At 46.5% G+C, this 18,086-nt stretch overlaps 1 protein-coding gene across 2 annotated transcripts in view; it reads right to left on the reverse strand.

Moving 5' to 3' along the window:
* The window catches only part of polr1a (RNA polymerase I subunit A), a 169,260-nt gene that overhangs the window by 105,677 nt on the left and 45,497 nt on the right, over positions 1 to 18,086 (reverse strand). For both annotated transcript variants that reach the window (XM_072497568.1, XM_072497569.1), the window contains exons 15-18: positions 17,487 to 17,636; positions 6,713 to 6,896; positions 5,122 to 5,204; positions 3,033 to 3,191 (exon numbers count right to left, since the gene is read on the reverse strand). In XM_072497568.1, the coding sequence (XP_072353669.1) occupies positions 3,033 to 3,191; positions 5,122 to 5,204; positions 6,713 to 6,896; positions 17,487 to 17,636 (576 nt within the window). The remainder of the gene's footprint in view (positions 1 to 3,032; positions 3,192 to 5,121; positions 5,205 to 6,712; positions 6,897 to 17,486; positions 17,637 to 18,086) is intronic.

The following is an 18,086-nucleotide window of genomic DNA, read 5'->3' on the forward strand; positions in this document are numbered from 1 at the left end:
CCGGATGGTGACCCGAGACCGGGATCAAACCCGAATTCTCAGTGCTGTGGGGCAGCAGTGCTAACCACTAGGCCACAGTCTCTCACCATTCATATGCTCCTTTTTTATTTTTTCTGCCAAAATGGGCAATTTCATATTTGCCCACATTATACTCCATTTGTCAGATCTTGGCCCAGTTTTTTAACCTATTTATAGCCCTTTGTTGCCTCATTTTGTCCTCTTCACAACTACTTCCCTACCCATGTTTTTGCCACCAGAGAAACCATACCTTTGGTTCCTTCATTGGAGCCATTTAAATAAATTGAACAAAGTTGAGGCCCCAGCACAGATCCCTGCCGCACACCACTCGTCACTTCTCTCCAACCAGAAAATGGCCCATATATACCTACTCTGTCTCCTGTTAGCCAGCCAATCTTCTATGCATGTCAATATGTTACCGCCCACACCATGAACTTTATTTTCTGCAATAGCATCTTCACGTGGCGCCTTTTCAAATGCTTTCTGGAAATCGAAGGATAGTACATCCACTAGTTCCCCTTAATCAACAGCACATATGACCTCTTCAAAGAACTCCAATTAATTCGTGCAACATGATTTCCCTTTCACAAAACCATGTTAACTCTGCTTGACATCTTTAATAATAGCTTCTAACATTTTCTCTACATATTACAGATGTTGAGCTAACTGGTCTGTAATTTCCTGCTTTCTGTCTCCCTCCCTTTTTGTATAAAGGATTTACATTTGCTATTTTTCAATCCAATAGAACCTTCCCCAAATCTGGGGGATTTTGAAAAATTAAAACTAATGCATCAACTATCTCACTAGCCAATATTTTAAGATCACAAATAGTCAGAGCTGGATCATTGCCTCAAACGTATAGGAGCAAGAGTAGGCCATAAGACCATAAGACATAGGAGCGGAAGTAAGGCCATTCGGCCCATCGAGTCCACTCCACCATTCAATCATGGCTGATTTCAGCTCCATTTACCTGCTCTCTCTCCATAGCCCTTAATTCCTTGAGAAATCAAGAATTTATCAACTTCTGTCTTAAAGACACTCAACGTCCCGGCCTCCACCACCCTCTGTGGAAATGAATTCCACAGACCCACCACTCTCTGGCTGAAGAAATTTCTCCTCATCTCTGTTCTAAAGTGACTCACTTTTATTCTAAGGCTGTGCCCCCGGGTCCTAGTCTCCCCTGCTAATGGAAACAACTTCCCTACGTCCACCCTATCTAAGCCATTCATTATCTTGTAAGTTTCTATTAGATCTCCCCTCAACCTCCTAAACTCCAATGAATATAATCCCAAAATCCTCAGACGTTCATCGTATGTTAGGCCTACCATTCCTGGGATCATCCGTGTGAATCTCCGCTGGACCCGCTCCAGTGCCAGTATGTCCTTCCTGAGGTGTGGGGCCCAAAATTGCTCACAGTATTCTAAATGGGGCCTAACTAATGCTTTATAAAGCTTCAGAAGTACATCCCTGCTTTTATATTCCAAGCCTCTTGAGATAAATGACAACATTGCATTTGCTTTCTTAATTACAAACTCAACCTGCAAGTTTACCTTTAGAGAATCCTGGACTAGGACTCCCAAGTCCCTTTGCACTTCAGCATTATGAATTTTGTCACCGTTTAGAAAATAGTCCATGCCTCTATTCTTTTTTCCAAAAGTGCAAGACCTCGCACTTGCCCACGTTGATTTTCATCAGCCATTTCTTGGACCACTCTCCTAAACTGTCTAAATCTTTCTGCAGCCTCCCCACCTCCTCCATACTACCTGCCCCTCCACCTATCTTTGTATCATCGGCAAACTTAGCCAGAATGCCCCCAGTCCCGTCATCTAGATCGTTAATATATAAAGAGAACAGCTGTGGCCCCAACACTGAACCCTGCGGGACACCACTCATCACCGGTTGCCATTCCTTTGGCCATACAATCCTTTGAGCCAGCTCAACTATTCAATGAGATTGCGGCTAATCTTCAACATCAATTCCACTTTCCTGATCTGAATCTTTAATACACTCAATAAACTGAGCATCCACAGCTCTCTGAAGTAAAGAACCAAAGATTCGTAATCCTGAGAGAAGTAATTTATCTTTATATCAGTCCTGAATGGCCTTATCCTCAGACTATTCCCCCTAGCTGTAGACTTTCCATCAAGCAATAGCCTGTGAGCATCTACCCTGTCAAGCCTCCTCAGAGCCTTATATGTTTCTCTCATTCGTCTAAACCCCAGAACGTATTACCCCATTCCATAGGACAACTTTTTTATCCCAGAAACTCATCTAGGAAAGTATTGTTACACCTGAGCTCAGGCAAGTATATCCTTCCTGCGGTAAGGAGATCAAAACTATGTACAGTACTCCAGGTATGAAGAGAACATATCTATTTAAAGGGGGGGGGGGGGAGACAAACACATTACAGTTAAACAAATCAAACTGATAGAAAATTAAATCAATGAGAACTAAAAGCTACAGTAGGTCAGAACTAATCAATGGCTTGAATGCCTCAGACAGATGGAATGAGGATTTCCTCCACCTTCTGGCTACAAGAATCCAAATCTCATACAGTTGTTGAAAGTATAGATGGATCCACTTAATAGGTTTCCACAAATTGGCCATCAGGATGGGGACTCAAAGACAGTTGCTACTGCACAACAGAATTCTCTTCTGAGGCTGAGGTTAGGTCTCCGGTTAGCAGTACAGAAGCCAAAGTTTCACTCTGCAGCTCTTGACCATTTCCATCAATGACCTGGGAGCATTCAACACCAACAGTGGGTGAGAGGAGTGGGCGTGGGTTACATAACTTATTTTTTATTCTTTCATGGAGTGTTGGCATTGCTGGCACCATCAGCATTTGCTACACATTCCTAATTGCCCTCAAGAAGAGGCAAATGCTGAACTGCTGCAGTCTATGCTTAGGTACATCCACGGTACGGTTCCATTCTTGAGCACTCACCCCCATCGCCTCCACTGGAAGAAATATCCCCTAACAGCAAATAAAAAAAGTTAACCCTTAAGTTTCGGACCTTGTTGATTTGGTTGTTGTACAGATTGACTTCTTCCTTAAATTTCAGATCCACCACATTCATGTCCTTGGGATCTTTACTGAGGTGAGCATTCTGCCACTTGTCGCGTGCTTCATCACACGAGGCAGACTCTGGTAAGTTAAAAGCATTTCGGATAGCCTGTTAAGAAAAAACATGTAACTTGAATTAACTAGTTTGGCAATAATTATGTCCATTAAGAGTCATAAATGCATCATTTCATTTGATAGTTCAAAACTATTTCTGCTAATTGGCATTTTAAGAAAAACTCTAGTTTCTTTATGTTTCTGCCAGAAATAGGAACATAAAACATCTTGGGCGGGAGTCTCCGACCCCCCGCCGGGCCGGGGAATCGCCAGGGGGCGGCGTGAATGCCGCCCTGCCGCGCGGCTGCCGAATTCTCCGGCGCCGGCTTTTTGGCGGGGGCAGGAATCGCGCCACGCCGGTCTGGGGCCGTTGGCAGCGCCCCTCCCTGGCGATTCTCCGCTCCGTGATGGGCCGTGCTGCCGGCGGAGATTAACAAGGTTCTTACCGGCGGGACCTGGCTCTGCGGGCAGCCTTCGGAGTCCTCGGTGGGGTGGGGGGGGGAACACCGATCTGCAGGCGGGCGGGTCTGTGCCGTGGGGGCACTTTTTCCCTCCACGATGGCCGCTGTAAAGCTCCACCATGGCCGGCACGGAGAAGAAACCCCCTACGCGTGCGCTGGGATCACGGCAGCGGTTCTGGGAACACGCTGGCGCTCCTGCGCATGCTCCAACTTGTGCCGGCCGGCGGAGGCCCTTCGCCGCCAGTTGGCGCGGTGCCAATCACTCCAGCGCCTACCTAGCCCCCAGAGGTGTGGTGGTTTCCGCACCGTCCGGGCGGCCCGACGCCGGAGTGGTTCACGCCACTCTTTGGCGCCGGTACGGCCCCCCGCCGGTTACCGGCAAATCCCGGCCCTTAAGTTTTATGGGCAGCATGATGGCAGTGGTTGGTACTGCAGTCTTACAATGCCGGGGACCCAGGTTCAATTCCTGTTCTGGGTGATTGTCTTGTGTGGAGTTTGCACTTTCTCCAGTGTTTGCGTGACTTTCCTCCGGGTGCTGCGGTTTCCTCCCACAGTCCAAAGGATGCACAGATTAGGTGGATTGGCCATGCTAGGTTGCCCCTTAGTGTCCAGGGATGTGCATATTAGGTTACAGGTACAGGGTGGATGGGAGAGTGGACCTTCGGTAGGGTGCTCTTTCAGAGGGTTGGTGCAGACTCGATGGGCCAAATGATTCCTGCTGCACTGTACGGATTCTATGGATCTTCCTACCATGTTTGTGATATTGATGCTTAGTTCTGCAGCCTTGGCCAGTACCCATCTGGGTGGAGAAATGTGTTCAGAATCTGGCATCCAGAATTAGGAAAGAAGAACTGGGTTTGGAGAGGGTAAAGCAAATAAGCACCAGGCTAATAAAGGGTGAAATTGAGGTCAGGTTCTGTAAATTTCACTCAAGTTTAGATGATTGAGGGTTACCTAATCAAGGTTTTTAAATTGTGAGATCCAATACTCTAGATAGAGAAACTATTCCCTCTAGTGGAGGAATTAAGAATGAGGAGAAATAATCATAAAATTCTTTCCACATTTTGAACACCTCGATTCGACCATCCCGCTATACAATCAAGGAAATATGCCAAGTTTAAGCAACCTTTGCCCACCATTTGATCCTCGAATCGGCAAAAACACTTCAATGCTCAAGCACTTCTTTTAAAAATTAGGTACTTTTATTATTCAATGCATTTTTTGCATTTCTACTAAAATTTCTTGTTGCTTTAATTATTAATCGACCAGGCTGATGATAAGTTCCTGGATGATTGCCCATGTCCCTCGTGCTTCTAGCAGTGGTGTACAGGAGAAATTGGCAATTCTTTTCAGCAACATCAAAAGAGGGCAACTTTCCTAACTTCACATTTCTAAGCCTTGACTGCCAAAATGGTCCCCTTACCATCACATTCAATTTGAACTGAATTTTTCAGCACGAGATGCAAGCCAAGTTCACTGCACTGGTTAGCTGCTCATAAAACTAAAAATCAACAGAACCTTTACCTTGGCTCCACACCGTGTCGACTCTGCAATGATCTTCTGCCTCTTTGCATTTGCCTTGGGCTTCACTAGGATATCTTCAACATCTAACATGAAAAGTCACGTTTAGCAAACATTTACAAGCTGAACAGGAAACTTTTATATGCATTCACCCAAAATAAATCTTTCTTTTCATACTGCAGTAGTCTTTTTAAGGTTTCAAATACGTTTACTCCCACATCTTCATAATATCTGATGTCTAAGATAGCACCTGCGTACAGCATCTTAGTAAATCCTCAGGATGTTTCAAAGCACTTTAGGAACAATTGCTCTTTTTTGAACTGCAGTGGAAACCTTTGTGTAAAATGCAACAAATGATTAATCCATTTCGAGTTGACAAATATTTTGGATTTTTAACTTCTGGTCGCCTTGTTTAGCAAAAGAAACACGCTTACAAGGTTTTACTCGTAGCCAAGCATGCAGTCATTTTAACAGTCTTGGGAACTTCTAGAAACAGCTTACAACCCTTTGCGGCTGTTTCTGTGACCCAGATCCTTGCCCATTCTCTGCTTTCCGTCCCAAGCCAGTTACCATGCTGACAGTCACCAAGCACCTTGATCTGCCTTAATAGCTTCATATTTGGAACTTTCAGGAAGTTCAGGTAATTATGTCCGCTCAATGGGTAATTGTTACAGCGAGATAAATTTTCTTACATGAACCATGTAACATTGATCCCTTTCCATTTAGTTCCGACAGTCTGATTAAATGGTCAGTTCCACCGTTGCACAATGTTTCCTTGATATGTATTGAAAGGCAATGTGCATAAACAGGTGTTACTCAGCCCACGCAAAATAATTTCCTGATGCCCTTTTCACACACAATAAAGCAATTGATATTTGATACAAAGATCTAAAATAGCTTTGTTCTGTGAGGAAAGAAGGTATGTATTCTTTTGAGTTTAGAAGTATGCAAGGTGATCTCATTGAAGTGTGTAAAATGACAATGCTTTTTTGGGTGTAAAGTTAAAAGTTGAACATTATATTTATAATAAAGTTTTGTTTTCGAAAGGCCAAAGCCATATTTTTTCATATAATCACTCCTGGAGCAAATCATTCTTTCCGTGCAGTCTTTTAAAAAATAAATTTAGAGTATCCAATTAATTTTCCAATTAAGGGTCAATTTAGTGTGGCCAATCCGCCTACCCTGCACATCTTTTGGGTTGTGGGGGTGAAACCCACGCAGACATGGGGAGAATGTGCAAACTCCACATGGACAGAGACCCAGGGCCGGTTTTCCGTGCAGTCTTAAAATAAACTAAAATATTGGGGTTTTGGTCCAGTATCCTAGCCATTGTTGTGGTTTGGTCTGGGATCGTAATAAAGCTCACTCATTGAGTACGTTCAAAGCAGAGGTCAATACATTTCTCGATACTAATGCATTAACGGATATCATGATAGTGTAAGAAAATGGCATTGAGGTAGATCATCCATGGTCCAGTTAATTGGCAGAGCAGGCTCAAGGGGCCAAAGGGCCTACTCCTGTTCCTATGTTCCCAAGTAAAAGTTTGAAACAGGAGAGAGACAGAAGTATCAAATGGTAAGCCAAAAACTCTTACCTAAAGTAAACCCCCTGTACAGCTGGAGGTAAGCGGTGAAGAGACGAGCCAGACAAGTCAGCACTTTTCCACTTGTCTCACCGCCATACAGTTCCTGACAGCAGTGCACCAGGCCGTAGGCTGAGCTGCCATAATGTGCCTTATCCAGAACGCCACACAGCAACTCTCCTTCCAGAATGACAACCTGTCGTCCCAAATAAATCCAGTGCAAGTACAATAAACATTAATGGGATGAAAGCACATTCTGCTATATTAGCAACATCATTGCAAAAATGTATGTGCTAATTTAACAAAAGCATCAAGAAAGAAATTTATATTATATCGTATCACATTTTTCAGAAATGTCTCAAAGCATTTTGCATTGAATTAGTTCCTTTGACATGCGGTCACTATTTATGTATACACATCTCAGAAGTCCAATAAACAGCATCAAGATGAATGACCAGTTAATCTATTTTTGGTGGGTGTGGCTGTGAAAGGAATATGAGCCAGGATTATGCATTGAGAATTCTGCTGTTTGTTGAAAAAGTTCCATGGGATCGGCAACATCTCCTCCCACCAAGGGATCGAAGTTGAAAATGAAATGAAAATGAAAATCGCTTATTGTCACAAGTAGGCTTCAATGAAGTTACTGTGAAAAGCCCCGAGTCGCCACATTCCGGCGCCTGTTCAGGGAGGCTGGTACGGGAATTGAACCGTGCTGCTGGCCTGCTTGGTCTGCTTTAAAAGCCAGCGATTTAGCCCAGTGTGCTAAACCAGCCCCAAGTTTATTAAAGTCTCAATCCAAAGGGAAGCACCTCAGACAATGCAGCACTTTCCCTCACTACTGCACAAAGCCGTATGAGCAAGGAGCAGGGGGCCATTCAGTCTCTGGAGCCTGCTCCTTCATTTAATAAGACCATGGTGGTTAGCACTGCTGTCTCACAGTGCCAGGGACCAGGGCTCAATTCCGACCTTGGGTGACTGTGTGGAGTTTGCACGTTCTCCCTGTGTTTCCATGGATTTTCACCGGTTTGCTCCCACAGTCCAAAGATGTCCAGTTTGGTGGATTGGCCATGCTAAAATTGCCCTTAGTGTCCAAAAGGTTAGGTGGGGTGCAGAGTCACGGCAGGTGTTTGGGACTGGGTGGGGTGCTCTTTTGGAGGGTTGGTGTAGACATAATGGGCTGAATGGCTTTCTTCTGCACTGTGGGATTCTATGGCTGATCTGAGAGTAACCTCATAATGGAATCCCATTTACCGCCCCCCCCCCCAAAAAAAAAAACCTATCTCCCCATTTTTTAACCAAGAATCTATCCACCTCTGCCTTAAAAATATTCAAAGAGTCTGCTTCCAGCACCTTTTCACAAAGAGAGTTGCAGAGACACGCTACCCTCTGTCGGAAACATTTTTGCCTAATCTGTTTTAAACAGGCAACACCCTGTTTTTAAACAGTGTGTTACAATCCCAGTTGGTGTTATAACTGACCCGGACAATCCCAGAATGGAATCCTGGTTCAAAGGGCAGTAACGTTTACTTCCAAAAAAAGGAAAATGTGAAAGAACAGAGTCGCAGGACCGCTAATTAGTTTTAGTGACAAGAAAAAAAAAAGCATTTATTGAACAAGAAAAAATTGGATGATGATACAATGCTCCTTTACTCCCCTCTTAGCTTTGCAAATACATACATTTTACGGTTAACATGGATAACACATTTTAAAATTAACACGGATTACAAAGCATATCTTTAGCTACAATGGTCTCAGTAACAAAGTCCCTTTAAATTCACAGACTAGCTCTGGTCAAATATACTCTCCACTCTGAATACAAGTGAATGTTTCCACAAAATCATTTTAGATGATTGCCACATAAGAGTTTCCAAACTCCACTCCCACAGAAACAGACATTCATAGATTATCATAGAATTTACAGTGCAGAAGGAGGCCATTCAGCCCATCGAGTCTGCACCGGCTCTTGGAAAGAGCACCCGACCCAAGGTCAACACCTCCACCCTATCCCCATAACCCAGTAACCCCACCCAACACTAAGGGCAATTTTGGACACTAAGGGCAATTTTAGCAAGGCCAATCCACCTAACCTGCACATCTTTGGACTGTGGGAGGAAACCGGAGCACCCGGAGGAAACCCACGCACACACGGGGAGGATGTGCAGACTCCGCACAGACAGTGACCCAAGCCGGAATCGAACCTGGGACCCTGGAGCTATGAAGCAATTGTGCTATCCACAATGCTACCGTGCTGCCCCTCTTTATCGTGCTGCCCCTCATTAAAACCCTCTTTCACAACAATGCGGTTTGCATTCCAAAATACAGTTCAGATTTTCCAAATTACTCTTTGAAACAAAGTTCCCCCTTCATTTTTATCAACAAATCCAGTGTACAGGGTTTTACAACTCCCCCTTCAGGATTACTTTGTCTTGACTGCTGTACAAACCGTTCACAATTTATTTTTACTCTTGATGCCCAACTCTGTTGAAATGGCATCAAATGTTTGATTTACTTCTTGTGGACCTCGAGCCACTTCGAGCGGGCATCCACCACGATGAGGAAAGTTGCACCCTGGAACGGCCCTGCAAAGTCAATGTGGACACGGTCCATGGCTTCCCTGGCCATTCCCAAGGCTGCATTGGTGCAGCTGGTGGAGCCTTCTGGTTTTTCTGGCATGGCCCACAGCGCTGGGTCACCTTCTCGATGTCGGAATCGATCCCAGGCCACCAAACATAAGTCAGGGCAAGCATCTTCATTTTTGATACCCCCGGGTGTCCAGTGTGGAGGTCCTGCAGTAGTGGCACATATCTGCGTTCCGGGACAACCACTCGTGTACTCCATAATAAAATACTGCCCTCCACACTAAGCTCTGGGAGCTAGTCAAATGGACGCTCTAACCATCGGGCAAGGCCCTGTGTTGGGCCCCGTAGTGAACCATGTGTCGGACCTGGGAATAACTGCGGGTCTGTCTGGGTCTATTCTCTGATGCAAGCCGCCATGACCAGCAGAGAGTCTATGAAATGGGAGGACCACGGCGCCCTCCATAGCGGAGGCAGATGCCGGCAGCCTCGTGGAGGGGGTAGTCAGCTCGATTTGTCGGCGTGCCATCCGCATGCCGGGGCGGTGTTCTAACGTGTACTCGTAAGCGGCCAAGAACAAAGCCCACCACTGGAACCTGTCAGATGCCTTCAGGAACCGGGTTCATTTTCCTGAAAAAAGCCTTTGGGATAAAAATCGGAAGACTTTGAAAAAAGAGCAGTCTCGGAAGGACCGTCATCTTTACGTCTGGACCCTCCCGCCAGCGTCAGCGGGAGCTTGTCCCACCTGCGAAAATCCCTTTTCATTTGATCCACCGCTTTGCCCCGATTTAACTTATGAAGCTGCCCCCAATGCTTAGTCACTTAACTCCCCAGATTTCTAAAATTCCTCTCAACCACTCTGAACAGCAACTCCCTCAGTCTCCTTTCCTGCCCCCATGTCTGGATCACGAACATCTCGCTCTTTCCCATATTTAACTTGTAGCCTGAATATCGCCCAAATTTTCTGAGTATCTCCATGATTTCGGCCATCCCCCCACTGGGACTGTGACATAGAGCAACAAATCATCCACATATTGAGAGACTCTGTGCTTCACCACCCCCCCCCCCTGCACTATCCCCTGCCATGCATTTGATGATCAAAGGGCCATTGCCAAGGGCTTTATGGCCAGGGCAAACAGTAATGGGAAGAGCGGACATCCCTGTCTTGTCTCCCTGCAGAGACTAAAATACTCTGCCTGGACTCGTTTGATTTTTACATTCTCCGCTGGAGCCTGATATAACAGTGGATCCAATCCACAAATCCATGTCCGAACCCAAACCTGCCTAAAATGTCCCATAGGTACTTCCACTCCAGCTGGTGGAAAGCCTTCTCCACGTCCAAAGCTACTACCGCTTCAACATCACGCCTCTCCGCTGGCATCATTATAACATTAAGAAGCCATCTAATATTGGATATCAGGTGCCTGCCCTTCACAAATCCCGTCTGATCTTCCCTGATTACCTCTGGGACGCAAACCTCTATTCGAGTGGCCAAGATCTTTGCCAGCAATTTAGCATCAACATTCAGCACGGAAATTGGCCTGTACTATCCATAGTTCTCCGGGTCCATATCTCGCTTCAGTATGAGAGAAATTGATGCATGTGATTGCGTTGTGGGGAGTACTCCTAGCTCCCTAGACTCGTTAAAAGCCTTAAACAGGAGCAGCCCCAGTAACCCAGAGAACTTACATAAAATTCCACTGGGAATCCATCAGGTCCCAGGGCCTTACCCGATTGCATCGCCCCCAGCCAAATTGGGCCCCCCAGGTCTTCCACCAGCTCCTCATCTACCTTCGGGATCTCTAGCCTCTCTAGGAATTGATTCATACCCTCCTCCCCGGCTGGGGGTTCCGACTCATATAACCGACTATAAAATTCACGGAACACGTCATTAACCGCCCCCGTTTTTCACGACCTTCCCTCTCATATCCTTTATTTTCCCTATTTCTCTCGCCGCCTCCTGCTTCCTCAGCTGATGTGCCATCATCCTGTTAGCTTTCTCCCCATATTCATATATTGCCCCTTTTGCCCTTCTCAGTTGTCCCTCCGCCTTACTTGTGGAAAGGAGCCCAAATTCCATTTGGAGTCTCTGAAGCTCCCTCAGGAGCTCCTCATTTGGAAACTCCGCATACCTCCTGTCCATCTGTAAGATTTCACCTACCAATCTGTCCAGCTCCGCCCGCTCAGTTTTCTCACTATGGGCCCGAATCAAAATAAATTCCCCTCTGATAACTGCCTTCAATGCCTCCCAAACCACTCCAGCAGCAGTCTCTCCCGTATCATTGTTTTTATGTACCCCCGGATGGCCTACCTCACTTGCTCACAGATCTTATTGTCCGCTAGCAGCCCGGCATCTAATCTCCATTGTGGGCGCTGAGACTTTCCCGTGCTTGCCCAATGTGGCACATGGTCTGACACCACAATAGCTGAGTACTCAGTGCCCTCCACCCCCGCTAACAGTGTTTTATCCAGTACAAAGAAATCTATCCTGGAGTAAACCTTGCGCACATGGGAGTTAAATGAATATTCCTTGCTCCTTGGCCTCCCAAATCGCCACAGATTCACCCCTCCCATGCGCTCCATGGACCCCCGCAGTTCCTTCGTCATTGCTGATATTTTCCCTGACCCAGAACTCGACCGGTCCAGTCTCGGATCCAAGACCGTGCTGAAGTCACCCCTGTAGCCAGTTAAAATGGCTAACACCCGATTAGAATGGCCAAACCCCGATTTAAAATGGCAAACGGAAGAGGCTGATGGGAAAATCAGCCAACAGGACTCAAACAGGCAGCTGCAGGTAAAACTGTGTATTCGCCTCTGGGGAGGCCAGACAGAATCGATACCTGCAGCCATCAGCATAACAACACACCAGCCATCTGAATATTAAGCAGCAATCCCCGGGAACAATGTGCAACAAATTAGACACACAAAGCCAACCCAGACTTTTCGGCGCCAGCAGGAGCCTACACAAAGAGAGGTGAACGACCACCCCAAAACCGCCCATCGATCAAGGAATCGCTCCAGCATTGGAGAATATCGGCCAGGTACAGGGTCCGCCCCGAAAGGCGGGAAGCCCCTGGGGACTATAAGTATAGAGTCCAAGTTCAAATCGACCCCTCTTCACCCTTCTTCTCCTCTCTCCATCCTTCGAGACCCTTCTGATGACCTTCTGCAACAGCCGCTAAAATCGTAAGTCTTACTTCAACGCTCGCTACGAGATAGGCGCTCCTGGCTATCGACCTGTACCAGCTTTGAATCCCGCAGGCTCAGAACCCATACGAAAGGCCATTCGTTTCCCTGACCTGGTGGGCCATTTCCAAAGTTATGTATTGGCCTGTTAGTTGTAGGAAGTAGCTTAGAAGTAGAATTAATGTATAAGTATTGATTATTGTACATAATAAACGTGCGTTGATTTAACTCTTACTAAGCGGTGTGTTGGATTATTGATCATTACTTGGACTTGAACCACGTGGCGGTATCAGAAAGATACCTGGCGACTCAAGAGCAAAGGTGATAAAACAAGAGCAATTAAACCAAGGCTAAAACGAGCAACACCCCCCACAACCAGCCAGTGCAAGTCCAGGTCAGGGATCTTTCACGGCACCTTCCTAACAAAAGCGACATCATCCTAGTTTGGGACATATATATTTACCAGCACCACTGCCATTCCCTCCAGCTTCCCATTGACCATAACAAATCTATCCCCTGGGTCTGCCGCTATCCTCCCCACCTCAAAGGCCATCCTCTTGTTAATCAGGATGGCCACCCGCCTTGTTTTAAAGTCCAGTCTCGAATGAAACACCTGCCCGACCCATCCCTTCTTCAATCTGAATTGGTCTCCCAGCTTCAAGTGTGTCTCCTGTAGCATGGCCACATCAACTTTTAACAGTCTCAGGTGTGCGAACACACGGGCCCTTTTGACTGGCCCATTCAGTCCACGAACATTCGACGTAACTGGTCTGGTCGGGGGGGCTCTCACCCCCCCTCCCCTGTCGATCAGCCATGACATTTCCGAGGCCAGCCCTTAGCCCATGCCCCAACAAAGAACAAAGAACAAAGAAATGTACAGCACAGGAACAGGCCCTTCGGCCCTCCAAGCCCATGCCGACCATACTGCCCGACTAAACTACAATCTTCTACACTTCCTGGGTCCGTATCCTTCTATTCCCATCCTATTCATATATTTGTCAAGATGCCCCTTAAATGTCACTATCGTCCCTGCTTCCACTACCTCCTCCGGTAGTGAGTTCCAGGCACCCACTACCCTCTGCGTAAAAAACTTGCCTCGTACATCTACTCTAAACCTTGCCCCTCTCACCTTAAACCTATGCCCCCTAGTAATTGACCCCTCTACCCTGGGGAAAAGCCTCTGACTATCCACTCTGTCTATGCCCCTCATAATTTTGTATACCTCTATCAGGTCGCCCCTCAACCTCCTTTGTTCCAGTGAGAACAAACCGAGTTTATTCAATCGCTCCTCATAGCTTATGCCCTCCATACCAGGCAACATTCTGGTAAATCTCTTCTGCACCCTCTCTAAAGCCTCCACATCCTTCTGGTAGTGTGGCGACCAGAATTGAACACTATACTCCAAGTGTGGCCTAACTAAGGTTCTAAGGCCCCGCACCACCCTTGGTCCGCCCCTCGGCAGCTACCACCCTCTGCTCTCCATCTCCAATCCTTCAAAAGTCCCTTACTCGTCAGCAGTCCCTACCCCCCCACCTCCCACACCCCCTCCATCTCGCCTCAGCTCTCTCCCCAGTTTGCTCCCGTTAACTAGCTATCCAGCTAGCCCAGCAGCTCTCGCCCCCGGCGCCTAACATTCTACAACCTGCGTAATCTGCTCCCCCCCCCCCCTCTTAACATAAGTTCTCAATACAATAACATCCAATACAGAAAACAAAACAAACAATCCCCCAAAGCCCAGGCGCCCCTCCCCCTCCCTTAACAGAAACACACACACACACCGACACACACACACACACCGACACACACACACACACCGACACACACACACACCGACACACACACACACCGACACACACACACACCGACACACACACACACCCACTCCCAAAAAGAGGTGCAGGCTAGATGGATTGGCCATGCCAAATTGCTCCTTAGTGCCCATAAGGTTAGGTTGGGTTACAGGGATAGGATGGGGACTCTTTCGGAGGGTTGGCGCAGACTTGATGGGCCGATGGCCTCCTTCTACACAGTAGGGATTTTATGTGATATAGTTGTGATGACAAGGGTTTTGAGCTGCGATGCTTTTTCTCTTCTGTTTGATCATATGAATAAACAATATTTCTGATTTGACCCTAAAGAGAGTTTGCTGCGAGTTACTTTAAATTACAAATAGAGAGTTTGGCAAAACATGCTATGGTCTATTTCAAAAATGAAAATACACGTTCTCACGAACAGCATGCAATAAAAATGAAGGTGTTCAGTTTGCCTCTCTCCCTGTCCATAACATTGCACAAACAATATTAAAAAGGCAGATAAATTAATAATGGCATAGAACTCCAAGTGAAGGAAAAGTTCATTGCAGTCATCCCAAGCTACATTGAAGCAGCTGGCAGATTGATGTCCCCAGTGGGTCAATGTATTTTCTGTTGACTTACTTTTGCAGTTTTAAATTACCAGTTAGGACTTTTCTACAATTAACTACCCCAGTGATTAATCCTCCAAAGCAATAAGAGGCAGCCCAAAGAACTGATGGGTGATGAGGCTCGAGCAGATTGCAGAAGCACCTCAACCAACCTGGATTGGCCTACATGTAACTCCACATCCATAGCAATGTGGTTGACCCTTAATTGCACTCCAAAATGGCAGAGCAAGCCAATCCATTCAAGGGCAATTAGAACAAAGAACAAAGAAATGTACAGCACAGGAACAGGCCCTTCGGCCCTCCAAGCCCGTGCCGACCATGCTGCCCGACTAAACTACAATCTTCTACACTTCCTGGGTCCGTATCCCTCTATTCCCATCCTATTCATGTATTTGTCAAGATGCCCCTTAAATGTCACTATCGTCCCTGCTTCCACCACCTCCTCCGGTAGCGAGTTCCAGGCACCCACTACCCTCTGCGTAAAAAACTTGCCTCGTACATCTACTCTAAACCTTGCCCCTCTCACCTTAAACCTATGCCCCCTAGTAATTGACCCCTCTACCCTGGGGAAAAGCCTCGGACTATCCACTCTGTCTATGCCCCTCATAATTTTGTATACCTCTATCAGGTCTCCCCTCAACCTCCTTCGTTCCAGTGAGAACAAACCGAGTTTATTCAACCGCTCCTCATAGCTAATGCCCTCCATACCAGGCAACATTCTGGTAAATCTCTTCTGCACCCTCTCTAAAGCCTCCAGATCCTTCTGGTAGTGTGGTGACCAGAATTGAACACTATACTCCAAGTGTGGCCTAACTAAGATTCTATACAGCTGCAACATGACTTGCCAATTCTTATACTCAATGCCCCGGCCAATGAAGGCAAGCATGCCGTATGCCTTCTTGACTACCTTCTCCACCTGTGTTGCCCCTTTCAATGACCTGTGGACCTGTACTCCTGGATCTCTTTGACTTTCAATACTCTTGAGGGTTCCACCATTCACTGTATATTCCCTACCTGCATTAGACCTTCCAAAATGCATTACCTCACATTTGTCCGGATTAAACTCCATCTGCCATCTCTCCGCCCAAGTCTCCAAATGATCTAAATCCTGCTGTATCCTCTGACAGTCCTCATCGCTATCCGCAATTCCGCCAACCTTTGTGTCGTCTGCAAACTTACTAATCAGACCAGTTACATTTTCCTCCAAATCATTTATATATACTGCAAAGAGCAAAGGTCCCAGCACTGATCCCTGTGGAACACCACTGGTCACAGCCCTCCAATTAGAAAAGCATCCTTCCATTGCTACTCTCTGCCTTCTATGACCTAGCCAGTTCTGTATCCACCTTGCCAGCTCACCCCTGATCCCGTGTGACTTCACCTTTTGTACCAGTCTGCCATGAGGGACCTTGTCAGAGGCCTTACTGAAGTCCATATAGACAACATCCACTGCCCTACCTGCATCAATCATCTTTGTGATCTTTTCGAAAAACTCTATCACGGATCACTGTCCGTGTGGAACATAGAACATTACAGTGCAGTACAGGCCCTTCGGCCCTCGCTGTTGCGCCGACCTGTGAAACCACTCTAAACTTCTAAATCATCTTAGTGACCTCCTCGAAAAACTCTATCAAGTTAGTGAGACACGACCTTCCCTTCACAAAACCGTGCTGCCTCTCACTAATATGTCCATTTGCTTCCAAATGGGAGTAGATCCTGTCGCGAAGAATTCTCTCCAGTAATTTCCCTACCACTGAAGTAAGGCTCACCGGCCTGTAGTTCCCGGGATTATCCTTGCTACCCTTCTTAAACAGAGGAACAACATTGGCTATTCTCCAGTCCTCCGGGACATCCCCTGAAGACAGTGAGGATCCAAAGATTTCTGTCAAGGCCTCAGCAATTTCCTCTCCAGCCTCCTTCAGTATTCTGGGGTAGATCCCATCAAGCCCTGGGGACTTATCTACCGTAATATTTTTTAAGACACCCAACACCTCATCTTTTTGGATCTCAATGTGACCCAGGCTATCTACACACCCTTCTCCAGACTCAACATCTACCAATTTCTTCTTTGGGATGAGCAATAAATGCTGATCTTATCAGCGCCACTCGCGTCCCAGAAAGAAGGTTTAAAAATACCAAGCACCGAGTGACCCAGCTGATAAAGACACTTTTGAGCACGACAGAGTAAGAATTCTCACTCTGGTTTCCCTTGTCTGAGACAGGTTAACAGAACTCAGTCGAGGGAAGCATTTAGATCTGGTGGCTGCACTGGAGAACGGGGAAATCACCTGGTTTTACCCATTCCTGATCATTATCCAACGAGTCCACTGTAAAGTGCGTGTTTGTGACAAGAACAGCAACAGGCTCAGGCTGTATTCGCAGATCCGCAACCCATCACACTGCCTACATGACAAATACCCCACTAAATGTCACATTATCCAAACTTGCAAACTTTGTACTGAGCGTACAAAGATGCCTGCTGCCCACAGGTTATAATTCCGTGTGTGTCAGCACTTGGAGGTCAAAAAGAGAGAGGGAAAACAACCAAGCACCAAAATTCAATTTCCCAAGATTGCAAAACATAATGCAAGTGCTGACATACCTTGGACTCGGACATCCATTCTGGGTCGAAGTTTGCCACCTGGAACAGTGCTTCTTTAGTCCAAGCCTTCCCGCTGATTTTAGATTTTCCTATTAAGTTCAACGGTATTTGCTCCTTGGGAATTACGTTAATCAATAATGTAGAAACAACCTGAGAAGACAGCCACGTGTTTAGATGCAGCACAGAGAAATGGGAATCAGCCAGCAGTAAGTAGCATTTTTTCTTTCTTTATTCATGGGATGTGGGCCCATCCCCGAGACCATCCAAGAGTCAACCACATTGCCGTGGATCTGGAGTCACATGTGGGCCAGACCAGGTAAGGACGGCAGATTTCCTTCCCTATAGGACATTAGTGAACCAGGTGGGTTTTGACAACAATCGACAATGGTTTCATGGTCATCTTTAGAATTTTAATTACAGAATTTTAATTGAATTCCAATTTCACCATCTGCCCTGACGGGAATCGAACCCGGGTCCCCAGAGCATGGCACTGGGTCTCTGGATTACTAGTCCAGCGACAATACCATTACACCACTGCCACCCCAGTCAGTGTTACATGTTCACCACTGCATTCGATATGCATGCAATACCAACGTTAAC

This window comes from Scyliorhinus torazame, chromosome 3 (assembly GCF_047496885.1).
Source record: "Scyliorhinus torazame isolate Kashiwa2021f chromosome 3, sScyTor2.1, whole genome shotgun sequence".
Classification (NCBI taxonomy): Eukaryota; Metazoa; Chordata; class Chondrichthyes; order Carcharhiniformes; family Scyliorhinidae; genus Scyliorhinus; species Scyliorhinus torazame.